Genomic DNA, 18,451 nt, shown 5'->3' with positions numbered 1-18,451 from the left:
ACATTGACTGCTCATTTCAACGGATGCTGCCCGACCTGCTGAGTTCATCCAGTTTGTTTGTACATGGGAATAAAGGGAGCCTTTTCTGGTTGGCTGCCAGTGACAGCAAGTGTCAGTGAGAGAACTTTCCACATTACATGTCAGTGATTTGGTTGACAGAATTGATGGCTTTGTGGACAGGAATTGTTGGAGGAAGCAGAGCATCTGCAGAAGGATTTGTGCAGATTAGCAAAATGGTAGATGGAATGCACTGTAGGGAAGTGAATGTATTGTCATGCAAATTGGTAGAAGGTATAAAGGTACTTTCTAAATTAGGAGCAAATTTAGAAATTAGAGAACCAAGGAGTCCTTGTGCAAAATTCCCTGAAGGTTATCTTGCAAGTTGAGTCAATGGTGAGAAAGGCAAATGCAATGTTCGACTATAAGACATAGAGGCAGAATTAGGCCATTCAGCCCATCAAGTCTGCTCTGCCTTCCATCATGGCTGATCCTGGATCCCAGTTAACCCCATACACCTGCCTTCTTGCCATATCCTTTAGTGCCTTGACTGATCAGGAAACGATCAACTTCCGCCTGAAGTATAGCCAAGGACTTGGCCTCTACCCAGTCTGTGGCAGAGTATTCCACAGATTCACTACTCTCTGGCTAAAAAAAAATCCTCCTTATCTCTGTTCTAAAAGGTTACCCCTCAATTTTGAAGCTGTGCCCTCTAATTCTGGATAACCCCACCATAGGAAACATGGCCTCCACATCATCCACCCTGTCTAGTTCTTTCAACATTCAGTTAGTTTCAATGAGATCCCAATGCATTCTTCAAATTCCAGTAAGTACAGGCCCAAAGCTGCCAAACACTCCTCGTATGTTAATCCCTTACTTCCCGGAATCATCCTCGTCAGCCTCCTCAGGACTCTCCCCAATGACAGCACATCCTTTCTCAGATATGAGGTCCAAAACTGTTGACAATACTCCAAGTGCAGCCTGGCTAGTGTCTTATAAAGGATCAGCATTATCTCCTTGCTTTTATATTCTATTCCCCTTGAAATTAATGCTAACATTGCATTTGCCTTCTTACAGACTCGACCTATAAATTAACCTTTTGGGAATCTTGCACGAGGACTCCGAAGACCCTCTGCCCCTCTGATGTTTGAACTTTCTCCCTATTTAAATAATAGTGTGCACTATTGTTCCTTTTACCAAAATGCATTATCATACATTTCCCAATACTGTACTCCATCTGCCATTTTTTTGCCCAATCTTCCAATTTGTCTAAGTCCTGCTGCAATTGCATTGTTTCCTCAGCACCACCTACCCCTCCACCTGTCTTCGTATCATTTGCAATTTTGCCACAAAGCCATCACTTCCATATTTAAATCATTGAGAAACAATGGGAAAAGCAGCGGTACCAGTACCGACCCCTGAGGAGCACCACCAGTCAGTGGCAACCAAACAGAAAAGGCCCCTTGCTGCCTCCTCCCTGTCAGCCATTCTGCTATCCATGCCAGTTACCTTTCCTGTAATCCCATAGGATTTTATCTTGTTAAGCAGCCTCGTGTCTGGCACCTTATCAAATGCCTTCTGAAAATCCAAGTAAGTGGTATCCACTGCCTCTCCTTTGTCCACCCTGCTTGTTACTTCCTCGAAGAACTCTAACAAATTTCTCAGGCAAGATTTCCCTTCACAGAAACCATGCTGACTTTCACTTATTTTATCATTAGTCTCCAAATACCCTGAAACCTCATCCTTAATAATAGACTCCAACACTTTCCCAAACCACTGAGGTTAGGCTAACTGGTCTATAATTTCCTTTCTGTTGCCCTCCTCCCTTCTTAAAGAGTGGAGTGGCATTTGCAACCTTCCAGTCCTCCAGGACCATGCCAGAATCAAGTGATTCTTGAAAGATCACGACCAGTGCATCCGTTATCTCTTCAGCAACCTCTCTCAGGACTCTGGGATGTAGTCCATCTGGTTCAAGTGACTTATCCACCTTAAGACCTTTCAGTTTGCCTTGCACTTTTCCCTTTGTAATAGCAATGGCACTCACTCCTGCTCCCTGACATTCATGGACCTCTGGCACGCTGCTAGTGTCTTGCACCCATTACAAAGTACCCATTAAGTTCATCTGTCAAATCTTTGTCCCTCATTACTACCTCACCAGCATCATTTTCCAATGGTCCAATATCAACTCTCACCTCCCTTTTACTCTTTAGATGACTGAAAAAAACTTTTGGTATCCTGCTTTATATTATTGGCTAGTTTGCCCTCATATTTCATCTTTTCCCTTTTTACATTTTCAGTTGCCTTTTGTTGGATTTTAAAAGCTTCCCAATCATCCAGCTTCCCACTCACTTTTGCTACCTTATATGCCCTTTACTTGGCTTTTCTACAGTCCTTAATTTTCCTTGACAGCCATGGTTGCCTACCGCTGCAGTTTGAGAACTTCTTCACTGGGACAGATCTATTAATAGCTTTGAGAGCTATTTCCAGAATCTTCAGCCATCTCTGCTCTGCTGTCATCCCACCAGTATCCTCCTCCAATCCACCTGAGCAAGCTCCTCTCTCATGCCTCTGTAATTCCCTTTATTCCATTCCTATACTGATGCCTGTTACTTGTGCTTTTCCCTCTCAAATTACAGTATGAATTCAATCATATTTTGATCACTGCTTCCTAAGGGGTTCCTTTGGTTTAAGCTCCCAAATAAGATCTGAGTTATTACACAACACTCAATCTAAGATAGCTTTTCCTCAAGTACCTCAAGTGCAAACTGCTCTAAAAAGCCATCTTGTTGGCATTCAACAAGCTCCTTCTCTGATGATCTGACATCAAACTAATTTTCCCAATCCCCTGCATATTGAAGTCCCCCATTACAATTGTGTCATTACCCTTATTACATGCCTTTTCCAGCTCCCTTTGCAATCTCAACCCCAAACTATTTGGAGGCCTATATATGATTCCCATATGTTTTTTTAATCCTTGCCGTTTCTTAACTCCACCTCCAAAAATTTGACATTCTCTGACCCTCTGTCACCTCTTTCTAAAGATGTAATTCCATCTCTTACTGACGGAGCCACACCACACCACCGCCCATGCCTTCCTGCCTGTCTTTTTGATGTTAAGCTCCCAACTATGGCCTTCTTTCAGCCTCAATTCAGTGATGCCCACAATGTCATACTGACCCATTTCTAATTGCACCACGAGTTCATCCACCTTATTCCGAATGTTACACACGTCCATATGGAGGTGACAGAGGCACGAGTGAAGGTTTCTCCAGCAGATGTGCTGAGACAGAGCAGTCATTTTATGGAGGCCAGATTAGACTCTGTTGTACAGAAGGTAGAACCTGGAACCTCGACTAGTGAAAGAAAACTACATGATTTCAACCATCTGTATCAATCTGGCCACTGAGTCAAGTAGAGTACTAAATCTGTGGTTGGTGACAGAAATCTTCCTGCTGTTTTCAAGGAAAGTGAGGGTGGTGAAAAGTTGAACGCACTGAAGGGGTCAGGTCAGCTCAGCTGGTGGAGGCAGAGTGCTGGCCTCCTCTGCATGCACGTAGCAAGGTTGTGAAAACATACCTCAGTGAATAGCAAAGTTTATGGAAACAGACCGCTTTCAAGCACATTTTTGGTAAAGAATTGAATTGACTTTTTCTTACATCTTTCACATACATGAGGAGTAAAAGTCTTTACATTATGTCTACGTCTGAATCTGCAATTTATAGTAATTTGTAATAAGCAGGACAGACAGTATAGCATAGAAATACAATTGTATCAACATGAATTAATCAGTCTGATGGCCTGATGGAAGAAACTGTCTTGGAGCCTGTTAGTCCTGGCTTTTATGCTGCAGTACTGCTTCCCGGATGGTAGCAGCTGGAACAGTTTGTGGTTGGTGTGACTCCAGACCCCAATGATCCTTTGGGCCCTCTTTACACACCTGTCTCTCTAAGTGTCCTGAATAGTGGGAAGTTCACATCTACAGATGTGCTGGGCTGTCCACACCACTCTCTGCAGAGTCCTGCGATTGAGCGAAGTACAGTTCCCATACCAGGCAGTGGTGCAGACAGTCAGGATGCTGTCAATTGTGCCTCTGTAGAAAGTTCTTAGGATTTGGGGGCCCATAGCAAACTTCTTCAAGCGTCTGAGGTGAAAGGTGCTGTTGAGCCTTTTTCACCACAGAGCCGGTCTGCACAGACCATGAGATCCTCGGAGATGTGGATGCTGAGGAACTTAAAGCTGTTCACCCTCTCACCTCCAGATCCGTTGATGTCAATGGGGGTTAGCCTATCACCGTTCCTCCTGTAGTCCACAACCAGCTCCTTTGTTTTTGCGACTTTGAGGGAGAGGTTGTTTTCTTGACACCACTGTGTCAGCCTACAGAGACTTCTTCTCTGTAGGCTGGCTCAATATTATTTGAGATTGGGCCAATCAATGTAGTATCATCTGCAAATTTAATTAGCAGATTGGAGCTGTGGGTAATGACACCGTGATGGGTATACAGAGAGTAAAGTAGGGGGCTTAGGATACAGCCCTGAGGGGCTCCTGTGTTGAGGGTCAGAGGTGAGGGAGCCCGCTCTTACCACCTGCCGGAGATCTGACAGGAAGCTCAGGATCCAAGGCAGGGTGAAGGCAGAGGTCTCTGAGCTTCTTGTCAAGCCTGGAGAGAATTATGGTGTTGATTGTACTGCAGAAGGCTGGAGTTGTGAGATTTGAGGTGAATTAAATCCCTCACTCAGTTGGCGAATTCATTTTCCTTCAGTACAGAAGTCCCAGTAACCAAAAGATCTTTATGAAGGTGTCTTACGGAGATTTATTCACCATCTGTTACATGTGGCCAAAATGTTTAATAAAGTATGTTACACTAAGCTCAGACATTTTTGGGGTGGGTGAAAATAGCCTGAGGTTGCTGACAGGTTATCAAAGGGCATACTCATTAAATCTTACAAGTGATTGCCAGTAAGGCACAATCATTATTTTAAAAGAGACCTTGTTTAACAAGAGCTCTTGTTTAAATAAATTAGTAAATGATTATGTTTTGAAATGGACATTTACTTATTTCACTTTTATTTCAGCTAACATATGTGCTGCTGGACATTGTATTGCAGGAATTATTTCCTGAACTCAGTAAGGTAAGAAGGCACAGCACGTCAAATGTTTGCACACTTTTGAGTCTGGAACATACTGTTACCAGCACGTGTTTGGAATATGGAATATAGTGCCTGCTGATGTGGTGGAGCTAAACTGCACTGACACCATTAAGAGGGAAGTGGAGAAAACGTGGAGAGCAGATCTGGGGAGATTCCCTGACAGAGAGTGAGCACAGACTCTATGGGCTGAAATGACCCTCTTCAATGCTGTTATCACCATGTGATTCAACGAACTGTGTCTGAACCAATTAGGTTGAGTGCAGAGGCCCAAGGTGTTCCAACCTTGGCTATTATGTGTAGAAGAATGAATAACGTGGCTTTTAATTAATAGAATATTTCATGGTTTCAAAAGGTGTCGAGAAATGTATGTTTTCTTTACAAACATCCATGAAAGCAGAGGAGTGCCCCAAAGAACGAATGACTGTTAAACATTAGAACCCCAAAGCGCTCCCCCCCCACACATAAGCAGTAGCTAAACAACAAATCCCCTCCTGTCCCCCACCAGCAAAAAAAAGCATCGGCACCCTCCACCGAGCGCTCAGGCGTGCAGCAAAGCATCAATAAAGACACGGACTTGCAGTACCCCAAAGACTTGTTCACCTGGTAGTTTGACGTACCACCAAATAAGGGAAAAAGAGGTGTCCCTATTTCACAGCAAGAGGGGAGACATAACAAAGTCTGTTACATGAGCGACCTTGTCAAATGTCTTACTAACAACCACAGATCTGGCTTCATTAATCACCTTTGTTGTCATATGAGAAACTTGGTGAGACATGGGTTACCCCACACAAAGCCGTGCTGGGTTGTCTCTAGCCAATGGTTTTCCAAATGCTCATAAATCCTATCCCAGCTTCCCTATGACTGACATGAGACTCACCAGCCTATAATTCCCAAGGTTATCCCAATTTCCCCTCTAGAATACCGCAGCAACATTAACTAACCAGTCCTCACCTGTGGCTAGTGAGGACACAGCTCGAGCCCTCTCACTAACCTGGGAGATCCAAGTCATTGGGTATACTTTTAGCAAAGGTTGATAGGTCCTTAATTAGTAAAAACGTCAAAGGTTATGGGAGAAGGCAGGAAAGTAGGGCTGAGAGAATCAATCAGCTTTGAATGTAAGGCGGAACAGACTCAGTGGACGGAATGGAGTAATTCCGCTCCTATGTCATATTGTCTTACATCTATCAGGCCCTGGTGACTTATCCATCTTATTGTTCGTCAAAAGACTGATCACTAAGTCTCAATCTGGCCTAGCATATTTGTATGTTCGGCACTCTTAGTACATTCCTCCTCCTTGTCAAAGTCATTCAGGGCTTCACCCACATCCACCTCCACCATGCACATGTTTTTTTTCTTTTATCCTTGATTGAAACTACCCTCTCTAGTTATCCTCTTGCTCTTAATGTAAGTACAGAATAGCTTGGAATTCTTTTTAATCCCACATGCCAAGGACTTTTCATGGCCCCTCCTGACTCTCCTAGTTCCATTCTTGAGCTCATGTTAGAGGGGGAAATATTAATTGGGAGGCGTGGTGTTACTCATCAGGGAAAACGTCACAATCATGCTCAGAAAGGACAGGCTGCAGTTTTTGTCTACTGAAGCCATATGGGTGGATCTGAGGAATAAGAAAGGGATAACCATGTTAATAGGGTTATATTATAGACCACCCAGTAGTCAGCGGGATTTAGAGCAGCCAATTCGTAGAAAGGTCAAAGGCAGTTGCAAGATAAAGGTTGTGATAGTAGGTTATATTAACGTTCCACGTATTGACCAGGACTCCATACTGTAAAAGGGCTGGATGGGATAGAGTTTGTCAAATGTGTTCAGGAAAGTTTCTTTAATCAATGTATAGAGGTCTCAACTAGAGAGAAGGTGATACTGGATCTCCTATTAGGGAACGTGACAGGGCAGGTTACATAAGTGTGTCTAGGGGAACACTTTGGATCTAGTGATCTTAATTCCATTAGTTTCAAGGTAATTATCGAGAGGGTTGGGACTGGGGAGATCTTAAATGGATTTGTTGCATCTGTATTTACTTGGGAGATGGACACAGAGTCTATAGAAGTGAGGCAAAGCAGCAGGGAGGTCATGGACCGTATACAGATTACAGACGAGGTGCTTGCTGATTTGAGGTAAATTAGAGCACCCCGTGGACCTTGTGGAGGTGTAGAAATTGCAGGGGCCTTTGAAGAGATATTTAAAGCATCCTTAGCCACGATGAGGTGTTGCAGGGCTGGAAGATAGCTAATGTTGTCCTGTTGTTTAAGAAAGGCTCTAAGAATAAGCTGGCAAATAATAGGCCAGTGATCCTGGGGTCAGTAGTGAGTAAATTATTGGAAGGTGATCTATATCTACTGTAAAAGTATTTGGATAGACAGTGCCTGACTAGGGATAGTCAACATGGTCTTGTGTGTGGTAGGTCGTGTCTAACTTAATGGAGTTTTAATGGAAAGCTGATGAGGGCATGGCAGTGGATGTTGTCTATGTGGATTTTAGCAAGGACTTTGACAAGGTCGCACATGGGAGATTGGACAAGAAGGTTCAGCTGCTCTGCATTCAAGGTGAGGTAGTGAATTGGATTAGATATTGGCTTTGTGGGAGAAGCCAGAGAGTGGTAGTAGCTGGTTGCCTCTCTAACTGGAGGCCCGTAACTAGTGGTGTGCCGCAGGGCTAAGAGTTAGGTTCATTGTTGTTTGTCATCAGTATCAACAATCTGGATGCTAACATGGTAAACTGGATCAGATGACACCAAAATGACTGGCATAGTGGACAGCAAGACATGCTTCCAAAGCTTTCATTGGGGTCTGTCTGGTCCAGCTGGAAAAATGGACTGAAAAATGGCAGATGGAATTTAATGCAGAAAAGTGTGAGGTGCTACACTTTGCTGTGTAGGATTTTAACAGTGAGCGTTAGGGCACTGGAGAGTGTGGTAGAACAGAGGGATTGGGCATTACAGGTAGATAGGGTCAAGGAGAGCTTTTGGACCATTGGCCTTATTGGTCAAAGTTTTGAGTACAGGAGAAGGGATGCTATGTGTGCAATTACATAAGACATCAGTGAAGCCACTTTGAAGTAATTTGTGCATTTTTGGTCATTTATCTACAGGAAAGATATCAATAGGATTGAAAGGGTACAGAGAAAAGTTACAAGGACATTTCTTACAACTCAAGTTGCCCTGGCATGTAGGAGAATGAGGAGAGATTTGACGGAAGTATACAAAACTACAAGGGTCAAGGCTTTTTCTGTTGAGGTGGGGTAAGACTAGAACTAGAGGTTATAGGTTAAGGTGAAATATTTAAGGAGAACACAAGCGGAATTTTACTCAGGGTGGAACCAGCTGCCAGTCGAAATGGTGGATATGTGTTTGATTTAAGCATTTAGGTTTGGATACATGGAAATGAAGGGTGTGTGGGGGCTATGGGAGTGGTTTGGTTGATGGGACTAGGAAGAATAACAGTTCAGCATGGACTAGAAGGGCTGAAGGACCTGCAGTGCCCTATGATTCTATTCTCGCTTCTTTATAATCCTAGAGGGCCCTGTTTGATGTGTACTTCCTAAACATTACGTATGTTTCATTTTCCTTCTTCACTAAATTCACAACTCTCTTGACTTCCAATGTTCCCTTACCTTGCCGTGTTCTTTTTCTGTGGAACATACTTGTTCTGCACCCTATGCAGGTGCTCTTTAAACACCCTCCATATGTCAGATATGAATCTGCCCAAAAAGAGGTGTTCCTGATTAATTTTCCATAGTTCCTGCCTAATAATCTTGTAATTTGTCCTGCTCCAAATCAGTACTCTTTGCAATGGTCGCAATTTTCCTTATGCTATCCTAGAACTTAAAGGAGTTGTGGTTACTGTTCCCAAAATGTTTTCCCACCAAATGTCTGTCACTGACAGATTCATTTCCTAACACCAGGTTCTGTATGGCCCCTCCTCTTGTTAGACTGTCTACATATTGATTTAAGAAACCCTCCTGGATGCACCACGCAAATTCTGCCCCACCTAAGCATCTTGCACTAAGGACCCTGTGTATTGAAGGAAGTTGAGGTAACTTACGACAACCACTCTGCTATTTTTACACCTCTCTCTCCTCTGCCTGTATGCAGATCTGTTGGATGTCTGTCATATAATCCCATCAGTATGATTGCAGCTTTCTTATTTCTGAATTCTATCCATATAAACTGTCATTGAACCAGACCTCTGTTAATGTTCCACTGAGTGCGGCTATGATACTGCACCTGATCCACATTTGCCTCCCTCTCGTTCTTTTCTAAAAATCAGAACCCTAGAACTTTAAACATCCTGTCCTGTTTCCCTCTGAACTATGTCTAAAGACCACCACATCATTATTTTACGCACTGATCCACCGTTTAAATTCATCACCCCTCCCCTTAATGCTCATAGCATTAAAATACACACCCTTCAACCTGACTGTCTAGTGAGTCCTTCCTATCAGACTTACTAAACATGACATCTACAGCCCCTGGATCCTTACCATCTGACCTGGAGCTCTGCTTCCCACCACCCTGCCAAACTAGTTTAAACCCTCCTGAGTAGCACTATTGAACCTCCCGGCCAGGATATTGGTTCCCCTCCAGCTAAGTTGCAAACCATTCCTCTTGTACAGGAAGCTTCAGCCCCAGAAGAGATCCCAGTGATCCTGAATCCCTGCCACTGTACCAGCTCCTCGGTTGCTCATTCGTGTGTCACTGGAGCTAAATTAATTCAGAGATCACTGTCTTTTGAGATCCTACTTTTCAGCTATACTCATTGAACAGGACCACTTTCCACCTACAGTAAATGTGCTCCACGACCTCTGGCTGCTGACCTTCTCCCTTGAGAATGTTCTGCAGCCACTTCAAGACATCCCTGACGTGGACACCGGGGAGACATCACACTATCCTATGGCCACAGAGCGTCCCGTCTCTCCCTTGAAGTATCGAGTTCCCTGTCGCTGATTGCCCGTTCTGAGTTCACTCTTCCCTGCTGAGCCTCAGAGCCAGTGGCAGTGTTTCTGAGCCGGCTGCTGCTACTGGTCCTCGCGCTGTCCGAAGGGGTGAACTTGTGGGGAAAGCCACTGCCTTTCCAGTCCCTGACGTGTCCACCTATAGTTAACACTCACCAGAGCTACATTACACACTTGTTGATCTGAGTCTTCACTAGACACGTTACTTTGGAAAGTGGAAGGAAGCCCACGCCGTCACGGGGAGAATGTACAAACTCCTTATGGACAGCAGCGGGAATTGTACCCTGATATTACCGCTGGCACTATAAGGCGTTGTGGGGTTTCCTCTTGCTAGGGGAGGAGACACCAGAGGTGGTGTGGCATGGCGGGCATCTGTGCTAAGTTGGGAGTTAGCCCCTCCCGTTGGTGCTGCCCTCAAGTGTCGCTCGGTAGAAAACAAGCTGGGTTACGTTTGTCTGCGGCTGAACTAGCACGTAATGATCGGACTTTGCGTGCTTGTTCTTGCAGAAACCTATCTCCAGGCCAACGTCCCATGCATCATCAGTCTATGGGCCATGACACTCAGGGACTGGGGCTAGATTTTTTTGTGACAAATTGTTTGGCTGCATTCATTGTGTATGGTTGAATGACAATTAAACTTGAATTTAACCGCTATGCTACCATGGCCACTGCCCACTGCTAGGGCAACCTAGGGGAAATTTCAAATTGAGCAGCTTTTTGATGAACCAGGTTTTTCATGCTAGTGCAATGAGAGGAATTTCTTGGTAGCTTGCAAGCCTTTACTTTCTATTCTGCTTTCAATTGGAAGAAACATGTTAGACAATCAATGTATCTTAGCTGATGAATCAGTACTAAACACTTGATGGAGAAATCAAGATAAAAGAGGAACTTGTGAGGGAGTAATATTTCACTTAGAAACAAATGCTGACCCAGTTTTCCTGAACTTAGAACTTCTGCATTGTCAAATTTTCAACGCGGAATAAAGACTTCACTGCTACATTGGATAATTTAGTTTTCTGAATTACAAAAGTGGTTAAATGTCAAATCTACAAAATTGTTGAAAGAAGGCTTGCTCTCTTGACCTTTTTAGAAAATGGCAGCATGTGGATGATCATGTTCTATTTGGTAGTGTCCCTAGGGTTACAAAGATGTCCTCAAAAGGACTGGCTGGCTATTGCGTTAGTAAGTCTGAAGGTGGACTGGGAGATAGAGCTGAAGGGAGTATTTCCAGAGTCATATGTGGCTAAGTGGAGGGGCATACAGAGGGTTCATTACAGGAGCTCCCTCTGCCTGATAGAGTCAAAGCACACTACAGCACAGAAACAGGCCCCTTGATCCATCTGGTTTGTGCTGAATCATTGTTCTTCCTCACACCATCGACCTCATCTGGACCGTAGGTCTCCACACCCTTCCCATCCGTGTACTTATCAAAACTTCTCTTAAATGTTGCAGTCAAACCGGCATCCACCACTTCCTGTGACAGTTCATTGCAACATTTGCATGGTTTGCACCATGCACTGAATTCCTTAAGTTACAGGCAGTAAGTACTTGAATGGTGCCATTTAATTCAGGGCATTCATCTCTATCCTGTGTTAAAGCTCTGTATGTTGTCAGGTCATGTGCTAATTATGCATTCAGTTTGAAAGGCTCTGGGATAGAGGAAGCAACCAGGCCCTGGGCATTGTGCATGAAGATGACAGCCAGTTCTGTGAGCCAAGTTTTGGGGAAAGTCAGCAAGCTCAAGCATTTATGTGAAGTAATGAATACTTTACTTCAGTATTCAGTACAGAAAAGGATCTTAGTGATTGTAGTGATGACTTGCAGCAGACTGAAAAGCTTGAGCATGTAGATATTAAGCAAGAGGATGTGCTGGAACTTTTGGAAAGTATCAAGTTGGATAAGTTGCTGGGACCAGACAAAATGGACCCCAGGCTGCTGTAGGAGGTGAGGGAGGAGATTGCTGAGCCTCTGGTGATGATCTTTGCATCATCAATGGGGACAGGAGAGGTTCTGGAGGATTGGAGGGTTGTGGATGTTGTTCCTTTATTCAAGAAAGGAGGTAGAGATCCCAGGAAATTATAGACTAGTGAGTCTTACCTCAGTGATTGGTAAGTTAATGGAGAAGATCCTGAGAGACAGGATTTATGTACATTTGGAGAGGTATAATATGATTAGGAGCAGTCAGCATGACTTTGTCAAGGCCAGGTCATGCCTTACGAACCTGATTGAATTTTTTGAGGATGTGACTAAACACATTGATGAAGGTAGAGAAGGAGATGTAGTGTATATGGATTTCAGCAAGGCATTTGATAAGGTAACCCATGCAAGGCTTATTGAGAAAGTAAGGAGGCATGGGATCCAAGAGGACATTCCTTTGTGGATCCAGAACTGGCTTGCCCACAGAAGGCAAAGAGTGGTTGTAGACGGGTCATATTCTGCATGGAGGTCGGTCACCAGTGGAGTGCCTCAGGGATCTGTTCTGGGACCCCTACTCTTCATGATTTTTATAAGTGACCTGGATGAGGAAGTGGAGGGATGGGTTAGTAAGTTTGCTGATGACACAAAGGTTGGGGATGTTGTGGATAGTGTGGAGGGCTGTCAGAGGTTACAGCGGGACATAGATACTGGGCTGAGAAGTGGCAGATGGAGTTCAACCCAAGTAAGTGCGAGGTGGTTCATTTTGGTAGGTCAAATATGATGGCAGAATATAGTATTAATGGTAAGACTCTTGGCAGTTTAGAGGATCAGAGGGATTTTGGTGTCCAACTCCATAGGATGCTCAAAGCAGCTGCGCAGGTTGACTCTGTGGCTAAGAAGGCGTACGGTGTATTGGCCTTCATCAATCGTGGAATTGAATTTAGGAGCCAAGAGGTAATGTTGCAGCTATATAGGACCCTGGTCAGACCCCACTTGGAGTACTGTGCTCAGTTCTGGTTGCCTCACTACAGGAAGGATGTGGAAGCCATAGAAAGGGTGCAAAGGAGATTTACAAGGATGTTGCCTGGATTGGGGAGCATGTCTTATTTGAATAGGTTGAGTGAACTCGGCCTTTTCTCCTTGGAGTGAAGGAGGATGAGAGGTGACCTGATAGAGGTGTACAAGATGATGAGCGGCATTGATCGTGTGGATAGTCAGAGGCTTTTTCCCAGGGCTGAAATGGTTGAAACAAGAGGACACAGGTTTAAAGTGCTGGGGAGTAGGTACAGAGGAGATGTCAGGGGTAAGTTTTTTACTCAGAGAGTGGTGAGTGCCAGCAATGGTGGTAGAGGCAGATACGATGGGGTCTTTTAAGGGGCTTTTACATAGGTACATGGAGCTTAGTAAAATAAAGGGCTGTAGGTAGCCTAGTAATTTCTAAGGTAGGGATATGTTCGGCACAACTTTGTGAGCTGAAGGGCCTGTATTGTGCTGTAGGTATTCTATGTTTCTATATCCCCTCTGCGCATATATGGCTCCTCCATAGAGAGTTAAGTGCAGCAAGCTCCTGGAAGTTCACATTATGGATGGCCTGACCTGATCCCTGAATAAGAAAGGCATAGGCTTCCTGAGGAGATCAAGGCAAGCGAGACTTCCCTACCCACACCCCTCCAAATCTTAACTGTTTTACAGGAGCACCATTGAGAGTGTCCTGACAAATTGCATCTCCATCTGGTATGGGAGCAGTCAAGCATCGGACTGAAAGTCCCTACGAAGGACTGTGAGAACAGCTGAGAGGTCCCTACGATCCATCGGGGACATTTTTCAGGAGCTGAGTGTTAGCAAGGAACTCTCCCATCCATCCAGTATCCTCTTTGCCTGTCTACCATCAGGCAGGAGGCTCCGATCCATAAAGGCAAGAACAGTCAGGATAGGAAACAGCTTCTTCCCTCAGGTCATTAGACTTCTGAACTCCCTGCCATATCGCATTTGAAATATCACTGGGTAATTTGTACTGTACTCTACAATATTTAGCTTGTGCACTTTTTTATGTATGCATAATTAATTTGTAGATTTAACTCTTACTTTCCTAAATTATTGTTTGTTATATGTGTGTTATGTTTACGCCCTGGTCTGGAGAAACATTATTTGTTGGTATAAATGATAATAAACTTGACTCGACATAAGTCTTGGAAAGAAGCAAACAGGAGGGTTGTCGAAGAGGCACAGAGCTGCTATTATCCTGTACTGAACAGGAAGCCCTGCAGTCTGTCAGGTTTTCTGTCCCTGTTTGCCAAAAGATTTTCCCAAACCAGGCAGCTGATCTGTAACGATAGATGCTGAGTGAATCCAGGATACATTTTCCTGTAACAAGCAACAGTCTCAGCTAATCATTGCAACAGCCTCTCCGAGCCACAGAAAGCAAAATGGTCCCACTGTAAGATCAGCAACCCAAACAACACATCAGTAATGGGGACAGTCCCGGCAGTGCCGTGTCCTGGGCTCTCCCAGGTTCGATGCAGGCAAAACCAGGAACTGTATATGAATGCTGTGTTCGCAATAGACTTCTAAATATGGATGGAACAGGCTCCCTTTTCCTTGCTGCTTATTATCTCAAAGAATGGTTATGAAATGTATGACGAGGAGCTTTGCCTGATTTGCAGAACGAACTAAAATGAGCCTGAGGATTTGAAAATGGGTTTTAGATTTCTTTATCAATGGTCGTTGAGTTCCAGGTGGAATTATTCAACCCTGATGCAGTGGGGTGGAAGGTGTGGTGCAGGGAGAGGCTGATGAACGTGGGGCAGACTCTAAAATGAAGTTGCATACAAGACTTGGAAGATCAGGTGACCAAAAGTGAGGAAAGCTGTTTTCTAAAATGTTGGTTATGTGTTTCTTAAACACGGAATTAGCTATGACAGGTTCTAGGCCAGGGGTTCCCAACCTGGGGTCCATAGACCCCTTAGTTAATGGTAGGGGTCCATGGCATAAAAAAGGCTGAGAACCCTTGTTCTAGGTGACATACAATTGGACCAATATTGCAAAACATTTAGTGTCCTCAGTGTTGTTCCTTTGGCTTAGTCCAACCACACAAATCCATGGCACAGTAGTGTTCAGGCTCAGACATATTGTGGTACTCTTTAGTGTATGGTTAGTCTTCTGAATAATTTTGCATGTGTTTTCTTGATCATGTGCCTCTGTTTATAGAAACAGAAAACAAGAGCTAGACCACAAGTACAATGCATCACAGGCACATAACAGCATTCACGAGAAAGACATAAATCATACAAAAAAGTCCAAAGAGGTTGAGGTGATCCTAGTGTTGCTATAACTGAGGTAGCGATCATGGGGTTGTGCAGGTTGGTTTGAAAACAAAATGATTGAAGGAAAGCTGTTCGAGAACCTGGTGAGGCTTGAGACTTCTGTACCTCCTGTCCAGTAGTGGCCATGAGAAGATGGAGTGGCCTGGATGATGGGGTGGGGGGGCCTTCTTGAGTCAGCACCTCCCCACTAGTGGGGAATGTTGTGCCTGGGCTGTGTCCACTACTCTCTGCAGCTTTTTATTGGAAATGTGCATTCAGATTGATGTACCAGACCACGGTGCAAATAGTCAGAATACTTTCAATAGTAGACGTTTGTTAGCCATTATCAAACGTCCATAACGTTCTGAAAAGGAATGGCTTCCACACATCCACACTGTTCAGTCCTGTCAGAATTTTATATTTTCAATAAGGTTCCCTCTTATTCTTCTGAACTTTAGGAATATAAACCTAGCTGACCGGTTCTGTCCTCGTACTCCAGTCTTAACATCTCAGCAATCAGTCTGACAACCTGACACTGCTCTCCCTGCATGGTAAGAAGATAATTTCTAAGTAAGGAGACCAGAATGGTACACAGCACTCCAGGTCTAGTCTCATCTTCTTGTTTTTAAATATTCTTTCCATGAAGGCAGCTATGCCTTTTGCCTTGCTGACTTGCTGCCTCTTTATATTTGCCTTAGGGTCTGAATGATGAAATAAAGCTTTTACTGTCCCCATGATATGAATACATTGTCCAATACATCCCTCCCTTTCATTGGGACTGTCTACAGGAAGTCCTGCCTCACGTCATCAAAGATCTGCAGCATCTTCTCACAGTTGCCATCAGGCAGGAGGTACAGGGGTCTGAAGTTCCCACCCAACCAGATTGAAGAATGAACCTGCACAACCCTAATGACTGCAGTCCAGCAACCCTATGGTCCCTGCACTAAAGTGGGCTTCTGTTCAAATTGTTCTCTCTCGTAAAAATGGTGTATAATTAGGGTTTCATTTTCTGATGTATGCTGCCATGTGCTTGTAATGCTATTGCAAGATTTTCATTGCTCCTGTGAGCACACACTTGTGCATTTAACAGTAACCTTGACTTTGACTTCTTACATCTGTGGCTTTTATTAAGTAATCTTCTGTATATTACAGGGTCAGAAAGAGGTTGCATCTGTACCTCCGTGGAAGTGAAGAGTACTGGGAACCGTTTCCCGTTATTTTAGGAGATGGAGTACAATAGAGCCATACTGTGTGATTACTATGGCAGAATTATGGAATGCTGAATTATTTTAATGAATGTGGACATCATTTTTCCTTTAATGAAATTGCTGATTTTATTTCTGAATGTGTGCGTTGCACTACGAGAACCAATAAAAAATATAGTAGCAATGTATTGCTCGGTAGACAATGTGCTGACAAAACTCTGTCCTTTTGACAAACAAGAATAACCTCGGAAGCATTGGATTAAGAAATTAGACAAAAGCCCACTGGGGTGGTGAAATCTTGGCCAGACCAGTATATCAAGCTTTTTAAACATGGACAATCTCTTCTGTGCTAAACTTGATAATGTAAGTTTGCAATAATATAGTGATGTCAGTAATGGCAGTGATGACCTCAGATGTAAACAATGACCCACACAACACTGGATTCTTAATCATAATAAAAAAGCTTCTGCTGGACAAGTGGTTTTGGTGTTGCTGCTGGAACCTCACTGAATTTTGCTTGTCTGATGAACATTTCACAGCTAGGATATCTTTTGCCATGATTCTCCAAGTTGAAGCACTCAACTTCCTGCACTTCAATTCAAAAATTAGATAAATAAAATTAAAAGAGCAAACACGAGGAAATCTGCAGATGCTGGAAATTCAAACAACACACACAAAATGCTGGTGGAACACAGCAGGCCAGGCAGCATCTATAAGGAGAAGCGCTGTCGATGTTTCGGGCCGAGACCCTTCGTCAGGACTAACTGAAACTGAAAGTAGTGGGGGGAGGGGGAAATGTGAAACGATAGAGGACCGGAGGAGGTGGGATGAAGCTAAGAGCTGGAAAGGTGATTGGCAAGAGGGATACAGAGCTGGAGAAGGGAAAGGATCATGGGACGGGAGGCCTCGGGAGAAAGAAAGGGGGGGAGAAGCACCAGAGGGAGATGGAGAACAGGCAGAGAGAGAGAAAAAAAACAACTAAATATGTCAGGGATGGGGTAAGAAGGGGAGGAGGGGCATTAATAGAAGTTAGAGAAGTCAATGTTCATGCAATCAGGTTGGAGGCTACCCAGCCGGTATATAAGGTGTTGTTCCTCCAACCTGAGTGTGGATTCATTATGACAGTAGAGGAGGCCATGGATAGATATATCAGAATGGGAATGGGACGTGGAATTAAAATGTGTGGCCACTGGGAGATCCTGCATTCTCTGGCGGACAGAGCGTAAGTGTTCAGCGAAACGGTCTCCCAGTCTGTGTCGGGTCTCACCAATATATAAAAGGCCACAATTAAAAAGTCATCACTACTCTAAAAGAGGCCATTGGTGGATCCCAGAGGGCTAATCCTATTGGTCCCATTCTCTCTTATTTCTCTCCCCTCTCCCTGTAATTTATTGTCTCTCTCAAATGCTTTTGATTCGTTTTGTAATTAACTTACACCAATGGGTAATTTGCAAGAGCCAATTAACCCTTCAGGAATGTTTGGGATGTGGGGATACTATGCGATGCAGGAAGAATGTACAGACTCCACATGGCAACATCCAAAGACAATTTTAAGCCCATGTTGCTGCCAGGTGATGTAATTTCCAGAGCCGATGGAGTGAATGAATGTTCTTTGCGGAGCTAGAATTTAGAGGGAGTGCCTGAGCTGAAGCTTGTTTAAACTGGTAAGCTGATGAAACTGTTGAAGAACATGCAATCCTCAGCTTTATAAAAAGTTGAAAAGCATGAAAGTTATGCATCAACTTCAAAAAAAATACTAACAAGGTTGTCAATCTTGGCTACGCATTAGAAAGAAAATCTAGGCTTTGGCAGAGGTGCAGAAAAGTTTCACTGGAATACCATCAGCCATGATGAATTTGTGTGACATGGTGAGATGAGAGAAGTGAGGATTATCCTCCTCAGGGATAAGGTTTAA

At 43.9% G+C, this 18,451-nt stretch overlaps 1 protein-coding gene across 9 annotated transcripts in view; it reads left to right on the top strand.

Annotated features, from left to right (window-relative positions):
- The window catches only part of snx14 (sorting nexin 14), a 143,110-nt gene extending 126,097 nt beyond the window's left edge, over positions 1 to 17,013 (top strand). For 8 of the 9 annotated variants that reach the window (XM_073051693.1, XM_073051698.1, XM_073051697.1 and 5 more), the window contains 2 exons: positions 5,070 to 5,126; positions 16,484 to 17,013. In XM_073051693.1, the coding sequence (XP_072907794.1) occupies positions 5,070 to 5,126; positions 16,484 to 16,522 (96 nt within the window). In that variant the 3' untranslated portion in view covers positions 16,523 to 17,013. Of the gene's footprint in view, positions 1 to 5,069; positions 5,127 to 15,789; positions 15,883 to 16,483 lie in introns of all 9 variants that reach the window. The other variant, XR_012099682.1, reaches the window with a different exon arrangement.
- The last annotated feature ends 1,438 nt before the right edge of the window (positions 17,014 to 18,451 follow it).

This window comes from Hemitrygon akajei, chromosome 7 (assembly GCF_048418815.1).
Source record: "Hemitrygon akajei chromosome 7, sHemAka1.3, whole genome shotgun sequence".
NCBI lineage: Eukaryota > Metazoa > Chordata > Chondrichthyes > Myliobatiformes > Dasyatidae > Hemitrygon > Hemitrygon akajei.
Note: the sequence above shows the minus strand (reverse complement) of the source record. Positions and strands in the feature narration are given on the sequence as shown.